At 34.2% G+C, this 22,654-nt stretch overlaps 1 protein-coding gene and 1 pseudogene across 6 annotated transcripts in view; both read left to right on the top strand.

Moving 5' to 3' along the window:
- Nucleotides 1–22,654, top strand: part of CCDC102B (coiled-coil domain containing 102B) — a 139,083-nt gene that overhangs the window by 11,337 nt on the left and 105,092 nt on the right. For 2 of the 6 annotated variants that reach the window (XM_049112019.1, XM_025422053.3), the window contains exon 1: nt 4,746–4,839. The exons of 2 other annotated variants lie outside the window; for them this stretch is intronic. In XM_049112019.1, coding sequence (XP_048967976.1) covers nt 4,823–4,839 — 17 coding nt within the window. In that variant the 5' untranslated portion in view covers nt 4,746–4,822. Of the gene's footprint in view, nt 1–4,745; nt 4,840–16,371; nt 16,528–22,654 lie in introns of those variants that run through there. 2 more of the 6 variants (XM_025422056.2, XM_025422055.2) reach the window with 2 other exon arrangements.
- Nucleotides 21,020–22,014, top strand: LOC112643998 (heterogeneous nuclear ribonucleoprotein C-like; annotated as a pseudogene).

The following is a 22,654-nucleotide window of genomic DNA, read 5'->3' as shown; positions in this document are numbered from 1 at the left end:
TTTAAGAATTATTTATTTATTTATTATTATTATTTTTATTTATTTATTTAGAACAAATGTGTGAGCAGAGGGGCAGAGGGAGAGGGAGAGAATCCTCAGACTTCCTGCTGAGTGCAGAGCCCCACAATGATCTCATGACCTGAGATGAAATAAAGAGTTGGCCACCCCACTGACTGAGCCACCCGAGGAAGTTTCAGGACATTTCAATATTTTAATGGGAAAATACATTTGAATAATTTTATTTAAAAAGATTCAAAATCCACATTATATTAATATGTCAAGTAGTTTTTGTTGTACTTTATGAAAAGTGTTGAGTTTTTAAAAATGCATTTTGTAACAAAAACTTAAGTGTTAACCAAAGCAATTATTTCAGAAGAAATTTCCCATTTAGGTCTTCTAAATTTTATAATCATGTAGAAATTATGGCTCTATGTGATCACCTGATGATGGAAGTTATTAAGTAGTAGAAAACAACTGTCTGTGGAGGCTCATTTTAAGTGATAGTAAAGCATTTTAAAAACGGTAAGGAATTTGAGTAGTTTCTCTGTATGTTAGCATTAAATATCTGTATAGCACAAATTAAAGCTTTTGCATATTGAGTATTATTTGAGTAGGTTGATATTCTGAATAAATCATGAGGAAGAAAAATAAATCAAGAATTTAATGAATGTTTAAGAATCACCTACTTTTACAATAGAAAATATACATATTTTAGTTCAAATTGGAACTTCTACATTTTTTGTGAAATATTCCCTCTGGCAAATTAGTATAGGAATAGACCATTGACACCCAAAGGAAGCTGAATTATTTTGGTAATCCAAGACTAAAGGCTTGGCTAGAATAAGGAGTGAGATCTCCAGGCGTGCAAGTACAGGAAGCATGGAGCTGCTGGAGTGGAAAAGTGAGGAAGGGCGACCAGCAGGTGAAATTGGTTTTGAGGCAGTAAGAATTCTGAACTAATCCTGAGAATAACAGGAAAGCAAATGGAAGGGGTTTCAGCAAAGATGAAATCATCCAATCAAAAATATAAAAATATCTCTGCAATTGGTGGAAGGTTCCTGAGAACCACTGGTATTCTCCTCTGGGAACCTGAGTGAGGCGGGGTGTGCTTGCACTCAGATGAGTGAGAAGGAGAAAAGTAAACAGAGATTAGAAACTTCCTAGACAGTGAAATGAACAGGACCTGGTAATTGATTGGAAATAGGGGATCATGAACAATGATCAGTAAGGGAAGTGTAAATTTTTGGCTTACACAAACTGAGGGGATGGAGGTGACTTTGATTAATGGGGGGAAAAAATGGAAGAAAGCCAGTTAACCTTCAGTAGACCAAAAAATGGAAGAGCCTCCCTAAACTCCCTGAAGCAGCAAAATTCATGCTTTCTATTTCCACATAAACACAAACAGCAAATAACTCTTTTCATTTCCAACAGGCCTGAGGATTTCACATGAATAAAATAAACTTAATCTGTTAAGGCCCAATAGACATGCATAAACATAATTGCATACATATGTATTTTGGCAGTTGTAAACTTTTTTAATTGAATGGTTCAATTAGTTTCCTCTAGGTTCATTAATTGAATATCTTCTACATTCTAGTCACTATGAACAGAAAAATAAATAAAAAGCAAGTTGCAGAAGCTCATAGACGCTCATAGACTGGTGGTAGAAGCAGGTATATTAAAATTATGATGTGATGTCACAAATCCAGAACAAAATAATAAACCAGAGCATGGGGCCACAGATAAAAAAAAAAAAAAAAGGAACAAAATGACCAGTAAACTTAGTTTAGATCCCTCATTTTTCTCGTTATTAGCCATCATTCCCCCTCACCCCCATAACGTGCACAAACACAATATACACACGCATACACACACACACAGGTGCACACACAAATTACCAAACTGAACAGTATTTGGGTTTTCAAAGAGTTTCTACACCAACCTTTTTTTATAGGCACAAAATCTTTTCTTTTCTTAAAGACTGCGTAGTTCATATAAGCATAAGCTAAGAGTTGATGACAGGACCAGAGTAAAATCACAGAACAGCTTGCTTTTAATGTTTATGAGCCCTTTACATGTGAATTGTGCATCCTGTTTGGACAGATATCAAGGAAAAATCAGTTTGAGTTGTTTATTTCAGTTTATCATTCCCATCGTTCCCATAGCTTCAGATAATTTGAAAGTGGGATTGTTTACATTCCTATATCGTCTTCTTTGATTTTTCCTTAAGTGCTTTGCTTCCTAATTTTTATTAATCTCATTTTTTCTTGATTTCATTTTAGCAGATATTTTATCGCCCAAAGGAGAAATAGAAAATAGAATAAAGTGTTTAAAGAGCTGATTGTCAGGATCATAGCTTCTATTTTCATTGAAAACTTGGTACTAGTAATAAGAAATGTGTGAACATTGGTTTTATATGCTGTATTTTAATTTTAGCCACAAATTCATGATATGCAGAAAGGGAATCTTCTGTAGTAAAAAGAATCATAAAATAATGGTTACCATTTATTGCATGTCAACATCGTACCTGGATCTTTTTATGTATTACAGCATTGTATTCTCAAAGCAAACTGATGAGGTAGGTTTATCACTCCATGTTTATTGTTAAAACTAGTCTGGGAAAAGTTGACTTCTCCAAGGTCTCACACCTGGCCAGAGGTTATATCAAATCCCTTTGCAGTATACCTTTCTTCCTATGTCCTTTTCACTTTTTGGAGTAACAAAAAAAAATTACAGAAGTTTTCCTTGAAAAGCTATTAGCTGTTATAAAATCAGGAATAATGCCTAAAAGCTGCAGTAAATAATAAAGAGATGTTTGGCTAACTTTAAGGGATGACAAAATGGGAAAGAAAATGTTTTTGTATTCAACTTAACTTCTGTTATGATTAAGAAGCTGTGCTTGCCTGCTCTGTTATTTTACATTATGATAGTGTATTTAAGCCAGAACAGTCCCAAGGTAACCAGAATACTTACTTGTTCATTGTTTAGGGGGAAAAAAAAAACTATCTTCATTTCTTTTTTTTTTTTTTAATGTGTAGGGACAATCTGCTGTTTTAAAATGTTACATTTAAAAAAATAATAAAATGTTACATTTTTTTTTAAATTTCAGGTTTTTTATTACTTGGATGAAATGTTTGTCTTATATTTGAGAATTCTTCTGACTTGTGCAGATTATTTTAAAGCATAGTAGGAATTTGAACATGGGTTTGTTTTTTAGATTTTATGCAACAGAACTTAGTGGGAGACTTGGGACTCTGAGGTCAGGTCTTTTAGGCTGCCAAAGATTTTTAGAAATTTAAAAGTAGATCTGGCTTTCACAAACATAATGAAAAAGCAGAATTCAACATTTGAATCTAGTCTTCTTCCAAAATATCAAGTTACTTTCTCTTTTTTTGTTGTTTTCTATTTTAATTTAAGCATTTGAGCAGCAAAATAATTGATTCCTTTTTTTATGCTTCCTAAATTTTTGAAAATGTGAATATGTGCAAAGAAGACAGAAGTGGGGATCCCTGGGTGGCGCCGCGGTTTGGAGCCTGCCTTTGGCCCAGGGCGCGATCCTGGAGACCCAGAATCGAGTCCCACGTCGGGCTCCCGGTGCATGGAGCCTGCTTCTCCCTCTGCCTGTGTCTCTGCGTCTCTCTCTCTCTCTCTGTGTGTGTGACTATCATAAAAAAAAAAAAAAAAAAAGAAGACAGAAGTGGTTGGATTTGTCTCCTACCATTCCCACCCCCACTACAATTTGCCTTAATGCTCATTATTTTGAAGCAAACCCAGATAATCTTGCTGGTTATATATTTAGATTTTAAAAATTTATGAATGCAAGAAAGATAATGGTGGAGACATTATCAAGCATGTGATCATTATGTGTGTGTATGTTTAAGGGAAACAGGACAATTGGCTGTTTTGTCATGAGACTTCTTAAGGGCCTTATAAACCATTTGTTTGCTGAGACTCCTGCCTTTATTTTCATTAAGAGGAGGTATATTTGATAATGAAATTCTGATAATCTGAACATTACTGTTTTAATAAGCATTAATTTCATCTAACAAGGAAACATCTGGAGAATTTAATTCTGAGTGATTGCATTAACTAAAGCATGAATCAACTAGTATATTATGTTTCCTTGCATTAAAGAGACATTATTAGAGAAAAAATACCTAAAATTTTAATTGCATACTCTATGTACAAATTTCATAAGCTCTTTATTGAATTAAACAGTGAATTTACTGGGAATTTTTGCATTTTATTCTCATTCAAAATATGCATAAGAAAACAAACTATTTCAGTACAACCAATTAGGAATCATTTAGTTTAAGCAAGGTATTGTCCTTTTGAGGGAACATGCTTCCTTTCTAGCCGAGCTGATTGATCTACAGTTTGCTGATGGACTAGTCATGTTATCATGTTCTCCCTGTCATGTGACCAAAGATGTTAATACTCTTTCCCAGGCCACAAGCAGAGGGATCTTTCCCCTCTGCCTAATATTTCCTTTCATGCACCTAATTTGAAAGCTGCTTAATGGCTAGAAGTCTGAGTATTTGTAAAGATAACTTGGCAACTGGCTGTTTTCTTATTATCCAAATGATGAGGCTCAACATCAATGGCTTCATGTAAAGTGAACAAACTGTAAACACATGCACTCAATGAACTTTTAAAAAGAACCCACCCATGTAGCCACCACCCAGATCAAATAATAGAACCTTGTTAGCATTCTAGAAGCCTCCCTCAGGCCTTCTCCCTGTTATTACCATTCTAAGGAAAGGTAAACACCCGCAATCTCTATCTTGAGGAGTAGCTTTGCCTCCTTTTGAATTTGTTATAAATGGGATCACCCAAAAGGTATTATTTTGTACCAGCTTCTTTCATGTGCCATTCTGTTTACTAGCTATATCTCTCTGTAGCACCAGAGCATCCATTTTTACTGTTATATAGTATTCTCACCATGATGATAATGAACTTTATGTATGCATTTTTAGTTTATGGAAAATGGACAGATTTGGTTTTGAGCTATTAGGAATAAGGCTATTATGAATATTCTTACGGGTAATGGTTTTCCACTGTAGTTTTAATTTGCCTTCCCTTGATAACTAACCATGTAAGAACATTTCATATGTTTAGTAACTATATGAATATCATCCTTCATGAAGTATATTTAAGAATTTCTGGCATGTTTTTTAAAAATTGTGTTAAATTTTTCTTGAAAATTTTGAATAATTCTTTATACATTCTAGATATGAAGCTTCAGTGGGTATACACATGGCTAAGATCTTCTCCCATTCAGTTGTTTGCATTTTCATTCATCTTCTTGTGAACAGAAATTCTAAATTTTAATAAAGTTCAGTGTATAAACATTTACTCTAATGCTTGTTATCCTGTTTGCTTGCTCAAGGTAACAAGATGTATTTTTTTTTTTCGTTGATTTTACTAGGAGCTTTTTTCTTGTCCTACACTTTTAGGTCAGTTCTCTAGTGGAAATGATCTTTTTCTACGGTGTGACATAGCAGTTAATGCCATATGGATATATGGTTGACTAGCACCTTTTGTTGAAAAAAGGAAAAATAATATCTCATACTGAGCTGTTGTAAATCAGGTACCACTGAGGAGCAGGTCTGTATATGGACCGTGTTCTCTTATGTTAGTCTGTTTGTCTCTCCTTGTGCCAAAACCTCATTATTTTAATTATTGCAGCTTTATATTGTTTTCATATCAAGTCATATAATTGCTGTGTTCTTCTTTAACATTTTCTTCACATTTTTCACTCTTGACATTTACAAATGAATGTTAGAATCATCTTGTCAGTTTCCACAAAATCAGCCTTCTCAAGTTTTAACTGGGATTACATTAAGTTTATAGGTCGATTTGGGTAAAAGTGTCATCTTTATGATCTTGAGCTTTCTAACCCATAACATGACATAGTCCTTCATTTATTTAGATATTTGTTAGCTTCTTTCAATAACATATTGTAGTTTATAGAACATATGTTTACCCTACCTCTGTGATATCCTTAGCCATTTTGATATATTTAATGTGATTATAAAATGGTATTGTTTTTTAAAAAATTATGTTTGGGGGATCCCTGGGTGGCTCAGCGTTTTGGCGCCTGCCTTCGGCCCAGGGCATGATCCAGGGGACCAAGGATCAAGTCCCGTGTGGGGGCTCCCTGCATGGAGCCTGCTTCTCCCTCTGCCTGTGTCTCTGCCTCTCTCTCTCTCTCTCTCTCTCTCTGTGTCTCTAATGAATAAATAAATAAAATCTTAAAAAAATTTATATTTGATATGTATTTGTTTCTAGAACATAGAAATACACATGATTGTGTATATTGACTTTATATCAAGTAATGTTACTCATTTCACTTATTCTAATAGTTGGTGAATTGATTTGAATTTTTACTTATAAAATCATGTTACAGTGTAGTTTTATTTCCTTTCTATTCCTGTCTAGTTTTCTTCTCACTTGCTATATAATACTGAACAGAAATAGTATTAACAGGTACTCCTTTCTTATTTTTCATTTAGGAATAAAAGCTTTCAATAATTCACTATTAAGGATTAATGCTTTAGGTTTTCTGCAGGTAGAACTGTTCTCATGTGACACATTTTCCCTTCTATATTTGGTTTGCTATGTTTTTAAATCATAAACTGGTGTTGAATTTTATCAAATGCATCTTATTTATCTATTGAGATCTTCTTTATTAGTGTGGTTTATTAAAAAAATTCAATAATTAATAACCAAATGCTAAACCAAAGTTATGTCCCTGAAATATATTCAACTTCTTTGTGATATATTAATCTTTTTAATCACTAGCTTTTTCTTGCTAATGTTTCTCTTCATGTTTTTACACTTATGTTAGTGAGAGATATTTGTCATGAAGTTCTTGTCAGGTCTTGGTATCAGGGTTGTTTTGACTTCTTAAAATTAATTGGGATGTGTTCACTCATCATCTTATCTAGAAGTGTGAAAAATTGGTATCCGTTTCCAGATATGAAAATATTATGTTTATAAACTCTTTATAAATAACCTTTGCTGGATTCTAGAGACACTTTCCTCTTCAATATCTCTCATTCATTTAATCTTTCATTCAACTATAAATATTGACTTAATGTTTACTTTAACTCACACACTGTCCTCGCTCCTGGGAATGGAATGATGAATAAAAACAAACATGGTTCTTACCCACACTGAACTCACAGCCTAGTCAGCGGGAAATATAAAGAGTAATCAAATAGCTTTAAAACATGAACCAAACTCTGTTAAACATATATGAAGAAAGGATATCTAGTTGAGTTCACAGTAGGTGGAGGCTATGGAGGCTTCCTGAGTAAGCTAACAGAAATAAATAGATCAATTAATTCACCCTCTCTTATTTGGACTGACATTTAATTCATATAGTTTGAATGCTGCTAATGAGAATTACTGGTTGTTCAGTGTGGTTTGTTTCCCATGTTTTGTAGCTGATTTCCCAACGTAAAGAAGTTTGGTAATCCAGAAGCAAATTCAAGTCCTTCATTCTAAATGAAAATCTGGCACAAAAAACCGCATATTTAAGTCAGGAAAGGAAAACACTGACAATAAATGAGCCTCACTGGGCTCTTAATAGCAATGACTAAAATAAATACTTGCTGCTTTTCTTAAATTCTGTGCAGTCATTTTTCTTACCATTATTTTTTGTTTGCAAATATATCAAAATTTGCATTTTCTAGGTTGTTGTGTTTTATATACTTGTTTCTGTCTTAAATTTCATAAATATGATTTTATATTTTATATTAACTATGATTACATTGGAAGCTATCTAATGTAATACAAAGCCCTGCCAAACAGGCAACAAGATAATATGCACAATTTGTTCAAAGTTCTTTTTTCTAAAAAAAAAGATTTATTTATTTATTTTAGAGACAATGAAGTGGGGGGCAGAGAGAGAGAAGGAGAATTCTGAAGCAGGCTCCATACAGAGCAGAGCTCATCATGGGGCCCAATCCCAGGACCCTGAGATCATGATGTGAGCTGAAATCAAGAGTTGGCTGCTTAACTGACTGGGTCACCCAGACATCCCACAAAGTTCTTTTTAAAAAAAAAATATTTTCTAGAAAAAAAAAATCAGTAGTATTTAATTAGTAAGTAAAACAAGTTATTTAAAATTTAAAAGTACCCAGTGTATCATTTTGAATAAAGCATGAAAATATCATCTAAAGTAATTCTAAGTAAAAATAAAATAAAATACCTAAAAATAATGTCAAAATTCTCTTAGGAGACAACTGTCAACGAGTTGTAAGATTTGCATTCTTCTTTTTGGAACATAAATGGATTTGGAGGTTTTGCTAAATATGCTGTCAAGTCTCACTTTAAACTAGTAACTTGTAAAACTATGAAATCAGAGCGCATTCTAACTACCACAGGATTTACTTTGGCAGTTTTCCAACAACAATGGAATTTTTTATTGTTTAAAACACAAATTTTACAGATGCAAATGAATTAATGCTTAACATATCAAATTGGTATGTTAGTTTGAAATAGGGTATTTTAAAACTATTATTTTTAATTACATTCCTGAAATAGATTTAACTGGAAAATTGAAAATATTGACATGTGCACAATTGTCATTTGAATAACACTAAAGAGCCAGACTAAAGTGGTATTATAAATATTTGGAAATCTTTTAGGTCAGAGAGTCTTTGCAATTACAATTAATAAAAATTATTTATAGTAATAAAAATGAAACAGATTTTTGCTGAAGAATTTGTCTATTATACATACACACATTCTCACACATCTACATCTGCACTCAGAATAAGTAGAAAATGGAAAGCATAGAGAGATATATACAATCAAATATACTACTTGAGTTATCGTGAAAAATAAAAGACTCATATATGTTAAATGCTTAAGAAAATGGGTGATAGATATTAAGGAGGGCACTTGTGATGAGCACCAGGTGTTGTATGTGAGTGTTGAATCACTGAATTCTACTCATGAAACTAATATTACGCTGTATGTTAACTAACTAGAATTTAAGTAAAACTCAAAACATTAAAAAAAGATCAAACTATGTGCTCTTAACAAAAAACTCATTTCAAACTCCATAACATACGTAAGTCGGAATTTAAAAATGAAAAAAATAACACCATGCCAGCATCTGTTAAAATAAAAGCTAACATGGCTATATTAATCTCAGAGAAGTTACTTTGAGTAAAACAGAACAAAAACACCACAGATCTACAAACAAAGAGGGAAATTTCATAACGATAAAAGGATCAATCCACAATGATCCTAATGAGTACACAGCAAAGCAACACAGTTTTTAAATGCATGAAGGAAAACCTGATAGAGCTGAAAGGGGAAATCATAGAGGGGGACTTCAACAACTCCTCTCAGCTCAAAGAGGGGGACTTCAACAATTCCTCTCAGCAACGGAAAAGGTAACTAATGAGTCTAGGAAACAAGACCAAACATCAGTGACAATATAGGAGATCTGAATAACACAATCAATGAAAAATGATCTAAGTGTTGTAATATAGAACATTCCACTCCCAAACTGTAGAATATACATATTTTCAAGTGCCATGGAATATGCACCAAGATAAACCATGTCCTAGGCCAAAACAACTTTTAATACTTGAACTATTGAAATTATGCAGGGTATGTTCTCTTACCATAATGGAATCAACCAGAAGTCAACAATAGAAATATTTCTAAAGAAGTAGAAATTAAATAGCACATGTCTAAATAATCCTTGGGTCAATGAGGAATTCTGAAAGGAAATAAAAATTGTACATAACTGAATGAAATGAAAATATATCAAATATTTAGGAGACAACCAAAGGAATGCAGAGAACAAAATTTGTAGCACTAGATTCCTATATTAGAAATAGCAAACAGAAAAAAAAAGAAATAGCAAACAGTCTGAAAACAATAATATACACTACAAGAAATTAGGAAAAGAAGACAAAATATACCCAAAAAAGGAAGAAAGAAGGAAATAATAAAAGTTAGAGGAGAGATCAATGAAATTGAAAACAGGAAAATAATAGAGAAAATCTATGAAAACAAAGCTGGTTCTTCAAACAAGAATAGTTAATATCTATCAATACTAACAAAAAGAAAAAAAAGAGTAGATCTATATCAACAATGATGATATCAAGATTATAATAGAGAATATCACTACAAAACCTGCAGCTACTTAAGGGAAAGCAGGTGAATATTATTAATGATCTTTATGATCATAAGTGAACAGCTTAGGAGAAATGGACCAATTCCTTGAAACCATAGTTATCAAAACCCAACCAGGATGAAACAGACAATGTAAACAAACAACTATACAGCATGACCAAGAGGAACTTATTTCAGGTAGGCAAGGTTGGTTCAGCATTTGAAAATCAGCCAATGTAATCTCTCTCAACTAATGAAAGAATAAAAGTCATTTAATCATATGAATTGACAAAGAAAAAGCATTTGGTACAATTCAATACTCATGATAAAAACTCTCAGCAAGCTAGAAATGGAGAGAAATGCCTCAACTTACAATAAAGCATCTAAAAAAATGTACTATTATCACCAAACTTAATATGTAAAGACTGTGCTGTTCCCCTAAGATTGGGAACATAACAAGAATATCTATTTTCACCATTGTTTAACATTACTAGAAGTGTTCACTAACCACCGCAATAATTCAAGAGAAATAAATAAATGAGCACTTTAGATCAAAAAGGAAGTTATACAACTATCTCCACTTAGAGATGACGTGAATGTCTACATAAAAGTCTCAAGGAATCTTCCAATAAAATAAAACTCCTAGAATTAATGAGTTCAGCAAGGATGCAGGATATAAAAGCACCACACACAAAAAATCAATTGTATTTCTATACACTAACATAAGCATGTAGAAAAGAAAAAAAATCCAAGTATTCTTTATATTCACTCCAAAGAAAATGCAGATTAACAAAACCCATACAGGCCCTGTATGCTGATAATTGCAAAATGCTGATGGAAGAATTCAAGGAAGATCTAAATAAAGCAGACATACTGTGTTCATGTAAATACACTGTATCTCCCCCAAATTGACATACGGGTAAAAATCAATTCCTATTAAACCACAGTATTTTTTTTATGTTTGCACATAGACAAACTTATTCTAAAATTTGTGGAGAAATGCACAAGCTCTAGAATAGCTAAAGCAATCTTGACAAAGAATAAAATGGAGGAATTGCCTCACCAGATAATAAGTCTTACTATATAGCACAGTAATCAAGATACTGTGGTACTTGCAGAAGGGTTGTCGTAGCACATAGATTAATGGAACAGAGAAGACAGTCCAGAAATAAGCCAAGATAATATGCTTATGTAATTTTTGACAAAGATATAAAAGAAATTCAGCAAAGGAAGGATAGCTTATTAACAAAAGTGTTAGAGCAATTGGATCTCTATAAACAGAGAAAAATCATGTCCTAAACATGTGGCACAAAAAAGAAACTCAAATGGGTCATTGACTTAACTATAAAACATTACACTATACAACTTTTGAAAAAAAATAAAGGAGAAAATCTTCCGGATCTAGGTCTAGGTGAGGAATTCTTAGATTGTATACTAAAAGCAAAATCCACAAAGAAATAATGATAAATTAAATGGTTTCTTAAAAAAAAAATTAAATGGTTTCTTATGTTGTATACCAAAAGCAAAATCCACAAAGAAATAATGATAAATGGTTTCTAAATAAAGAAACTGTTGCTCTGTGAAAGATCACATGAAGGGAATGGAAAGAAAAAATACATATTGAAAGAAAAGATTTGGAATTCACATTTCTGACCAAAGACTGTGTCTCTGAAAACCAGACAATAAAACCAAAAGTACATTTAGAAAATGGCCGAAAGAAAAAAAAAAAAAAAGAAAGAAAGAAAAAAAGAAAATGGCAGAAAGATATGAAAAGTCATTTCACCGAAAGTAATATTCAAAATATGTAAACACATTACAAAGGTATTCTTAGCTATCAAGGAAATGCAATTTAGAAGCACAATGAGCTACATATTTATCAGAACATCTGAAATTTTAAAAAAATTGACAATGGTAGATGCTGGAGAAGATGAGAAAGTAAAATGGTACAGTTTCAGTTTCTTATAACACTACATATGCAATTACTCTAGGAGAACTCACGGACATTTATTCTAGAGAAGTGAAAATTTATGTTCACACAAAAACATGTATACCAATGTTTATAACTGTTTATTTATAATAGCCAAAAGCTGAAAATAGCTCGGATGTACTTCCACAGGCTAGCAGGTGAAATAGCCTGTGTGCTGCATATATACCATGGGATTCTCCCCAACAATAAAAACAAAAACTGAAAAGCAGACTATTCATATATGCAGCGCCTTGGATGATTTCCAGAGTACTATGCTGAGTGAATGAAAGAGCCAATCTCCAAAGATTACATGGTGAATTATTCAATTTCTATAATATTTTAGAAATGAGAAAGTTTTCGACATGGAGACAATTATGGTTTCCAGGGACTCAGGACAAGGAGGAGGAACATGAAGAATATGGGTTTGGTCTTGACTGTGGAGGTGGATACACAAGCCTGTGCATGTGATAAAATTGTATAGAACAAAATAGACAAGCCAAACAAGTTCAAGTTAAAATGGGAAAACCTGAAAGGTCAGTGGATTGTATTGATTTCAATATCCTGTTTGGGACATTGTACTATAGTTTTGGAAGATGTTAGTATAAGGGGAAACTGGCTAAAGAGTACATGGGATATCTTGGCATTCTCTCCTACAACTGCATGTGAATCTACAATTTTCTCAATAAAGAATTCAGTTATAAACCAGCAACAAAAACTTAGATTCTAACAAGTGTTAGTCTTGTTATTGAAATGCATTAAAGCCTCCCAATGTAATTGTATGAAGAGAGAGAGGAGAGAGAGAGAGAGAGAGAGATTTAGAGATCGAGAAGGAGGGAGAGAGAATGAGAATAACCTAGCCATAATCAGGAAGTAAAATTATTACTATTAATCAACAAAAATTAAAGTGTGGTCTACTTGAAGTTCTCAGTGGTAAGGTTGCAAATCCACATATGCTGTGAATGTCTGAAATACTGACACATACACACATAACTGTAGATATGTTGCCTCAACCTCAGTGTTTGGGTTCATGGTAAGTATTCTAGTAGAATGTTCTAATCCAAAAGAGAATTTAGGGATTAGAGCAGATTGGCATTTGATTTAGCCTCCTTAAATTTCTGCAGTACTCATTCCATACATTGTGATATGTTTTCTTGTCACCAAATATACCTAAGATGTATCATTACCTTACAGTATCTACAATCTACACAGTATCACTATTATTTATGGTCTTTCCGGTGTGCTCCAACTCTGCCATTTGTTGAGTAATTTGGATGCAAATATATTTAAATTTAGAATTTAATTCAAAATCTCTATTTCGTATATTTGGATTGTTATTTGAGTGATTATTTATATATACACATGCATATTTATATATATGAAAAATTTTGCTGTATATATTAGAAAGCCTTATATAGAAGAAAAATAGAACCACATAATGTAGATAAAATCACTCTTAAAAGTTTACATATTTTTACTACAATCATAATTGCTTTAAAATTTCAGTAAACAAGGGGTGGCCCGGGGGGGCTCAGCGGTGTAGCGCCACCTTCAGCCCAGGGTGTGATCCTGGAGACCTGGAATTGAGTCCCATGTCATGCTCCCTACATGGAGCCTGCTTCTCCCTCTGCCTGTGTCTCTGCCTCTCTCTCTCTTTCTTTCTATGTCTCTCATGAATAAATAAATAAATCTTTAAAATTTCGGTAAACATATACTTTCTATGCAAACTTTTGCTACCTTAATATTTTATCTATATTTTCAACGTTGACAATGTTCACTATTTTATATACATTGGTAGGCAGTGTTTTTAAAAATATGCTTGTTTGAGGATAATAAAAAAAAAACAAGAATTCATCATTGAGAAGACAATGGACTCGAGTATAAACGTACCTGATTTCCTGTGTAATATTTCATTCTCCACTGCTTCTAGGTACTCGCGTACCATGAAGTACTTAGTAGTCAAAAGCATAATCATTTGAAAAAGATTGCTGTGGGTTAGGTGAGAAAGGATAGGACAAAGTATGGGAAAATTAATGTATGTATTTTTTGTTTGTTTTTAAACGTATACCTTTCTTATTTTGCTTTTCTCTTGATTTCTCAGTTGTTCTAGCTCCAGAATATAAAAACAAATAAAATAATAACCTTTTAACTATAATATATATATATACACACACATAACTGTTTATTACAAAGATGCTTAGTAAAGATTTATATATTAATTTTAGAGTAAAGATATTCCAAAACAGGAGAGAAGGTTCCATTTACTCAATATTAGAGTGAAAATCTCATCTGTCTTTGGGGTAGTCGAATTCCCTGTCTAACTTCTCAAGTGTTTTGTGTTACGGAAACCTCAAATGTATTTTGTTAAATTCTTTACCCCTAAGGTTTAGACTCAAGTGTAATTTAAAGGAAATTCCATCCATATGTTTATAATTTAATATGTTAGGCTGTTTTTTTTTTTCTTTTCTTTTTTATATTTGGTGTCCAAGAATACTCTTGAGCTACTTCTTTCAGGGATCTTTTGGCAAGATTAGACTAAGTCACAAACCAAATATTTCAGTTTGGAATTCAGCATACATCCATAATGTAGATTCTGAACAATACCAAGACATTTTCTCATTTTGATCCTACATGTCAAAAATACACAGTTGAAGATTACTCTGTGGCACTAAAAGGACATTGCAAATAATTCTAATTTTTTTTTAAATTTTATTTATTTATGATAGTCACAGAGAGAGAGAGAGAGAGGGGCAGAGACACAAGCAGAGGGAGAAGCAGGCTCCATGCACTGGGAGCCTGACGTGGGATTCGATCCTGGGTCTCCAGGATCGCGCCCTGGGCCAAAGGCAGGCGCCAAACCGCTGCGCCACCCAGGGATCCCCCAAATAATTCTAATTAATATTAACTCAGAGTCAATCATTTTTTCTCATCCTTTACTTGTACTTTATTTTGGAGAAATGTCAGTATTCTCAGTAATTCTTTATAATTTCCTTATCTTACTATTTACTATTTAAAAAGAATGAATGTTCAATGAACTATTTTAACTGTGCATCTTCATCTACTCAACCAAATCTGTCAATTTCTAAATGTCTACTCTTTAAATATAGGCAGTGCCTTTTTTTTTCTATCCTGGCATAAAACCAGGCTTAGTAAACATGCATGATTTGGATGCAGAAATATAATCTTCATATATGTTACTGATTATTGATTTATGATCTGCAGTGGAGCAAACATTTACTGAGAACTTGATAATCTATGCAGACACTACTTATTTTTTTAATCTAAAAAAGACTTTAGAAGCATGTGACATAACCTTGGAAACAATAATGAAACACAGAAATTTGTATTAAAAATACTTGGAGAGTAACTGATTTTTTTCTGAAGTCTTTGCTGCATATCATTGTAGTGAAAATGGGTTAAACAGAAATTATTTTCTGCAAATATTACTGACACTCCTAAATATACACAGAAGTTTAGCTCAGTCTACTAAATAATAATATTAAAATCATATGCAACTCAAAAATATATGTGTGTGTACTGTGTGTATATATATTTATATGTTCATGTATATACACACACACACATAGGGTGTGCGGTGTATATTTTTTTGAGGTGATTTGGGAAGGCACTTTAAGGATATTGAATTTTTTTTAATTTCCCTTTTTTGAACAAGGAATTTAATGTTTGTTCAGAGAAGAAAGCTGGACTCCAACAGAGTCTCTTGTTCGGAGGCTAAAAGCGTGAGAACCAACATAGTGTGTTGGTACCACTACTTTCCTCTGGGTACAGTCTTCATGGCCTTTGGATTTTTCTTTTATAAGAAACACAAGAACGTGGTATTGGCTACTAAATTCTGCCTTCTGGGTAGTTTGATAGTTTGAAACTAAATTCTTCTTCTTGACCCTCACTCTCTGTAAGTTAACGGGCAAGGAGATCACACACTTTGCTATGGTATTTGGGTCAGGATGCCGATGTTTTTCCTGAAGATTTGTAAAAGAAAAAATCTGGTGCAGTGGCAATAACTCTGAATTTTGAGATGAGAGATCTGAATCATGTCCTGTCTCTGCCACTTATCAGTCAGGTATTCTGACATTGGTCCGGGCACCCATAGCTTCCTAATAGAATTTCCATAAGCATCATGCAAAGTATACACTAAAAGTGTTTTTAAAACAGATAACATTATACAAATGTAAAGAGTTATAACATCTGGAGGTTGTGCTTAAATTATACTAGTAGCATTTTATTCTCTTGGTTTGAACTTTCAGTGCCTCTTAAAATTTAAATACTCAGAACAGGGGAACATATCTGAATCCAAAGATCTGAGGAAACAGCATTCCACGCACAAGATCCTAAGACAGGTATGAACATGGCCTCTTCAAAGAATAGAAAGAAAGTCAACATGATTGGAGCCAAAAGGGAAGGTGAGAGAAAACGGGAGACAGGAATCAAGGCCAGGGAGTAAGGCTGGTGGCAGGTCATATGAAACAGACTGTGATTAAATATTTTCATTTTATTCTAATTGTAATAGAGGCATGGGCAAGTGGTAATTAGAGAGTTATATAAGTTTATTAAATTTTTTAAAAACATTTTTTAACTGCTGAATACCAACTAGACAGAAGTATTAGTAGGCATCTCAGAAGTAGTAATGCTGAAAGAAGTCGTGGTGGTTTCCACAGGATAGAGGCAGCAAAGGTGGAAAGAAATACATGGATTTAGGAAGTCATCTGAAGAAATGAGGTAGGAGAATTTGCTGACAAAATGTGGGTTAGAGAGAAACTAGGCTTTTGACTTGAACTGTTGGATGGACAGTGGTACCATTTACTGGGAAGTTAATAATGGAAGAAAAACTTCCATTGTAACTTTGCAGCAGGCTGGGGATAAGAATTCAATTTTGTAACATTAGGTTGAGGTGGAGGTTTCTTTGGACATCCAGATGAGGCACAGAGGCACTGTGTGTCTGGAGCTCAGGAGACATTAAAGGACTGGAGATAAGAACTTGGCATTCATTGGCAAAGACATTCTATTTCATAATACCAAGCTTTGGACTCTCCAATATTTAGAGATGAGCATCAGGGAGAAACAAAGGAGGCCAAGGAGAAGGAGGTAAGAGAATGGTGAAAATCATGTGGTGATAAGGAAAAAAATGTGATAAATGTGTTTAAAGAGCAAGGAATTTTCAATTGTTGTGAACATTGTTGCAGTCACATTAGGCAAGGGTAAAAACTGAATATGTGATTTGACAATATTAAGGTCCTCTGTGATCTTGACAAGTGGGATTTCTGTGGAATGGAGGGTACAGATTTCCAGTTGGAGTGGAATGATGAAAGGAAAGAATGTGAGGAAATGAAAACAGTGAAAATAAACCAACAGATGAAATAAACTGTCTCTTTTGTCATAGGAGCAGAGAAAGGGGGCATTACTTCATGGAGAAGGCGGTGATGCTGCAGTCAGTTGCTGAGGGTATACTGAGGGAAATGACCCACACAGAGGGAAAATTCATGTGATACCCTTGAAACAACCACGACAAGCTATTAATAACTCCATTTTATAGATGAAGCAATTTTCTAAGGTCACAAGACAGTAAAGGACAAAGCAAGAAATAGCCCAATTATGGAAAGAATTTGAAGTCACATTTATGTGGTTTCAAAATCCAATCTCTTTTTCACTATATCACCTGGTATAGGTTGAACAATGCCCCTCCCTGCCCAGATATGTCACATCTTAGTATCTGGAAACTGTAATAGTTACCTCATATGGTAAAATAGATTTTACAGGTGTGGTTAGGTCAAGCACTCCGAGTTGGGGAGATTATCCTGGATTATCTAGGTGGGCTTAATGTAACTGCAAAGGTCCTGATAGAAGAGCAGAAAATCAGTACTGGCAGTAGGAGTTGTGATGATGGGGACAAATAGTTGGGGTGGTCTGATGATGGCCATGGGCCATGGAATGTAAGGGACCTCTAGAAGCTGAAAGGGGCAAAGAAACATCCTCCCCTTAGAGCCTCTAGAAGAAACCAGCCCTGCACACACTTTGATTTTGGCCAAGTGAGATTTATCACGGGCATCTGAATTTCAGAAGTGTAAGATAATAAATCTGTGTTGCTTTAGGCCGTTGAAGTTTGTGGTAATTTGCTATAGCAGCAATAGGAAACTAATCCACCACCTTTACAATGTTAGTTAACTATTTGCAGAATTGTCTATTGCTCCTAAATTCATGTTAAATGTGTTTTATCATGGCACTGTCTAATGATTATACTGAATAAACAAATACTAACTTCTATGTTTAGAACATTGCTTTATTTGACCATCAAGGCAGGGATGACAAGGCACCTGGGTGACTTAGTCTATTAAGTATCTGCCTTCAGCTCAGGTTGTGATCTTGGGATCCTGGGATCGAGCCCCATGTCTGGCTCCCTCCTCAGCGGGGAGTCTGCTTCACCCTTTATCCCTCCCCCCTGCTCCTACATAGGCACATGCTCTCTCTCAATTAAATAATAAAATCTTAAACCAAAGATGACAATCTTACACAACCTCTTGGGGATGTATTTGAAACTTCTGAAGATTACTCTGGCAAATATTTTGGAAACAGGCCCTCAGTAGCCACTGACAGGGAGTAGCTATAAATATGAGGGCTTCCAAGTTGCCTCTTAAACTCTGGAATGTGGGTTTCTCAAATCTGTTCTTGTCCAGAAAAACAACTACCTTGCCCCATCTCTTCTAGATGTTCTCTATAACTTCTAATGAACCAGTAATCTTGTGATTTGGGGGAGTTGAGCTTTTTAAAGACTTTTAAAAATCTGATTTATAATTCAAAGGATACATTTTAATCTCTGTCACCAATATGGTCATAGCTCTTTACTCTGAAAATTAAATGCCAGATCATACATAAGAGATAAAGCTTAACAAATAATATCTTGCATGATTTTATAGGAGTATTGCTTTGCTTTAGTAAGAAGTAGAGTACATGAAGTAAAGTATTTAGAAATATTATACATAGGTAGGGCTTACAAAAGTCTACATACATTATGACATTTCTGCTTCTGATTCCAGATTTTTGTATTGCTGTTTGATGTGGGATAGATTTTAACCAATTTGGATTATTAATGTAAAGAATGTACAATTGGGGAAATGAAACAGACTTTAAGAATAGGTTTTTTTTATTAAAAAGTTTTATAGCTGCATTTCAAAAGTAAACATGACAATCATTTGGACTGTATTCTCCAAACTTCATTATTAAGCCTGTGAAAACTTTCCAGTCAGCTAACACAAAGTAGTTGGCAGCGATGCACATTCCATCAAATGGGTGTGAGAAAATATTACTGAATCATACTGACAGGAAAGGGCTTTCTCTTGTTCAATGCAAAGTGTAACCAGACCTATGAAGAATTTCTGACTTAACCTCATACATTCTTTAGGAGCAAGTGTGAATGGGGTAAATGATGAAGGAATTTTGCTTAGGAAATGCATAGGGAAACTGGAATAGTTGGTGGTTTCAAACTCTGAAGTGGACATAAATATTGGAAAATAGTTGATAGATCCAATATTTCAAAAAATGTGTAATTTTAACAAAGAAATAGATTTTCAATAACAAAAAATGGAAAGCATAACTGCTCTGTTTCAGCACTACCTGGTTTGTTGTGGAACCGTTATAGGAATTATATATTTTTTATATATATATATGGTATAGGAATATATATATATATATTATATATACCCTATATTTATATCCTAAAATATATACCCTATATTTTATAGGGTAATTCACCTTCACATTATAAATTAATAATAAGCATAATTTTGAGTTATTGGCTATTTGTTCTTTGGGATTTTATTTTGATTTCTTTTAAACTAATATTTATGGACATAGTTACATTGCCCTCTACATTCTTTAATTTTCATGAAATTATACAAAATGATATTTACATAGTGATACATATTCCAGATTCAGGGTCACCTGTCTAACTTTGGAAAGTGATAGGATCTTTGACTTAACCACATTTTTTCAGTGCTCTTTCCAACAAAATGTGCACTCTGACTGTTAGCCACCTGGAAATAGTAGCAAGATTATCCTCATATGAAAATTAGATTCAACAGGGCTTTCTAGTTCCACAGCTAATACTAATTTCATTTTTGGCGTAAGGTCTCAACAGATATTTTGGTTTATTTATTTGGCACTATTAAGTTGGATTAGATTGCATGAGAAAATTGGGATCATTTGTGGTTTTGTTCACTGAAACCTTGAAATTTAAACATAAATATTAGGAAATGCCAAGGAATTCAACGAGTGTCAGGCTCCCATGCAAATAGGTAATAAGTAACATAGGTTTTGTATATATTGTTAGAAGAAATATATTTAAGCTGTAAACTCAAATCTTAGGGAAAATATCTTTATGTTGCAATATTTGTTCAACTGGTGAGACATTTCAGGAATATTTTAAAACAGAACTTACTTGAACCTGATTGATACCTTAAGCTCTACATAAGAGTAGTTAAATTATATTATATCGTCCAAGAAATTCTAAATGATCTAAACCTAAATTGGTAATTGGCAGGCAAAGCATTATAAGAGCTTCAACATGATCAGCCTGCCAGAAAAAAGAAATTTTCTAAGCTTCATTACAGATGATACATTGGCACTTTATAAAACGGAAATGGATTGTGGATTTTGGATCTTTCTTTATTCCTCTATTCATATTCTGAAGAAGTAAAACTGATCACTTTCTATGTCAAACCAATAAGGTTTTTGTTTTAAATGTAGTGTTTTCTTAATGGTTTTTATTTGTTTTTGTTTTCTTCTTAAAGCCATGTAGAAAACATGGCAATTGTCTGGGAATGGTAATAAAGACATCAAGGTATGATGTGGAGGTGACGGCCGCATTGTTGCCCTCGAGCAGCAGTTGGCTTCTCCAGTAGAACCCGGGAGTGGGAGATTCAGAATCAAATCCCTTCTCTCTCCTCACTCCTGTGAGATTTTTTTGATCTTCAGCTACATTTTCGGCTTTGTGAGGAACCTTACCATCAAAGACAATGGCCAACAATGTTGCCAACAAGACAGATCCTTGCTCCATGATCTCCCATGTATTCATCGGGAATCTCAATACTCTTGTGGTCAAGAAATCTGATGTGGAGGCAATCTTCTCAGAATACGGCAAAATTGTGGGTTGCTCTGTTCATGAAGGCTTTGCCTTTGTTCAGTATGTTAATGAGAGAAGTGTCCAGGCTGCTGTGGCAGGAGAGGATGGCAGAATGATTGCTGGCCAGGTTTTAGATAATAATCTGGCTGCAGAGCCAAAAGTGAACCGAGGAAAAGCAGGTGTGAAACGATCTGCAGCGGAGATGTACTGCTCCTCTTTTGATTTGGACTATGACTTTCTTCGAGATTATTATGTCAGGATGTACAGTTACCCAGCATGTGTACACCCTCCTCCTCAAAACGCCAGCGTGTATCAGGAAACATCTCACAAAGGGGCAAAAGTGGCTTCAATTCTAAGAGTGGACAGCGAGGATCTTCTTCCAAGTCTGGAAAGTTGAAAGGAGATGACCTTCAAACCATTAAGAAGGAGTTGACCCAGATAAAACAAAAAGTGGATTCTCTACTGGAAAGCCTGGAAAAAAATGAGAAAGAACAGAGCAAACAAGGAGTATGAATGTATGAATGGTAAGTCAGAAGAGGAGCAGAACAACAGCTCCCTGAAGAAAGATGAGACTAATGTGACGATGGAGTCTGAGGGGGGTGCAGATGATTCTGCTGAGGAGGGGGACCTACTGGATGATGGTGACAATGAAGATCGGGGGGATGACCAGCTGGAGTTGATCAAGGATGATGAAAAAGAGGCTGAGGAAGGAGAGGATGACAGAGACAGTGCCAATGGCGAGAATGATGACTCTTAAGCACATAGCGGGGTTTAGAAATCTTGTCCCATTATTTCTTTACCTAGGCACTTGTTTAATATCAAAATTTTCACCAGATCCTCTCCCCTTCAGCACATGCTCACTGTTCTCCCCATCCTTATCCTTCCCATGTTCATTAATTCATATCGCCCTGCGCCTAGTCCCGTTTTCACTTCCTTTGACGTTCCTAGTAGTTATGGTAAGTCTTACCCTGTAATTTTTACTTTTAATTTTGATACCTCTTTGTGACTTAACAATAAAAAGGATGTGTGGTTTTTATCAACTGTCTCCAAAATAATCTCTTGTTATGTAGGGAGTACAGTTCTTTCCATTCATACATGAGCTCAGTAGTTGCTTCCCTAACTGCAAAGGCAATCGCATTAGTTGAGTAGCACCTGAGAGCAGCTTTGAGTTAGAGGTATGTGTGTTATACCCCACATAAGAATGCTATGTGGGGCTGTTCAACACAAATGTAACAATGTATTTTTGTGAATGAGAGTTGGCATGTCAAATGCATCCTCTAGAAAAATAATTAGTGTAATAGTCTTAAGATTTGTATTCTAAAGTTGATACTGTGGGTGATTTTTGTGAACAGCCTGATGTTTGGGACCCTTTTTTCTCAAATAAACAAGTCCTTATTAAACCAGGAATTTGGAGG

The sequence above is a fragment of the Canis lupus genome, chromosome 1 (genome assembly GCF_003254725.2).
Source record: "Canis lupus dingo isolate Sandy chromosome 1, ASM325472v2, whole genome shotgun sequence".
Taxonomy (NCBI): Eukaryota; Metazoa; Chordata; class Mammalia; order Carnivora; family Canidae; genus Canis; species Canis lupus.
Note: the sequence above shows the minus strand (reverse complement) of the source record. Positions and strands in the feature narration are given on the sequence as shown.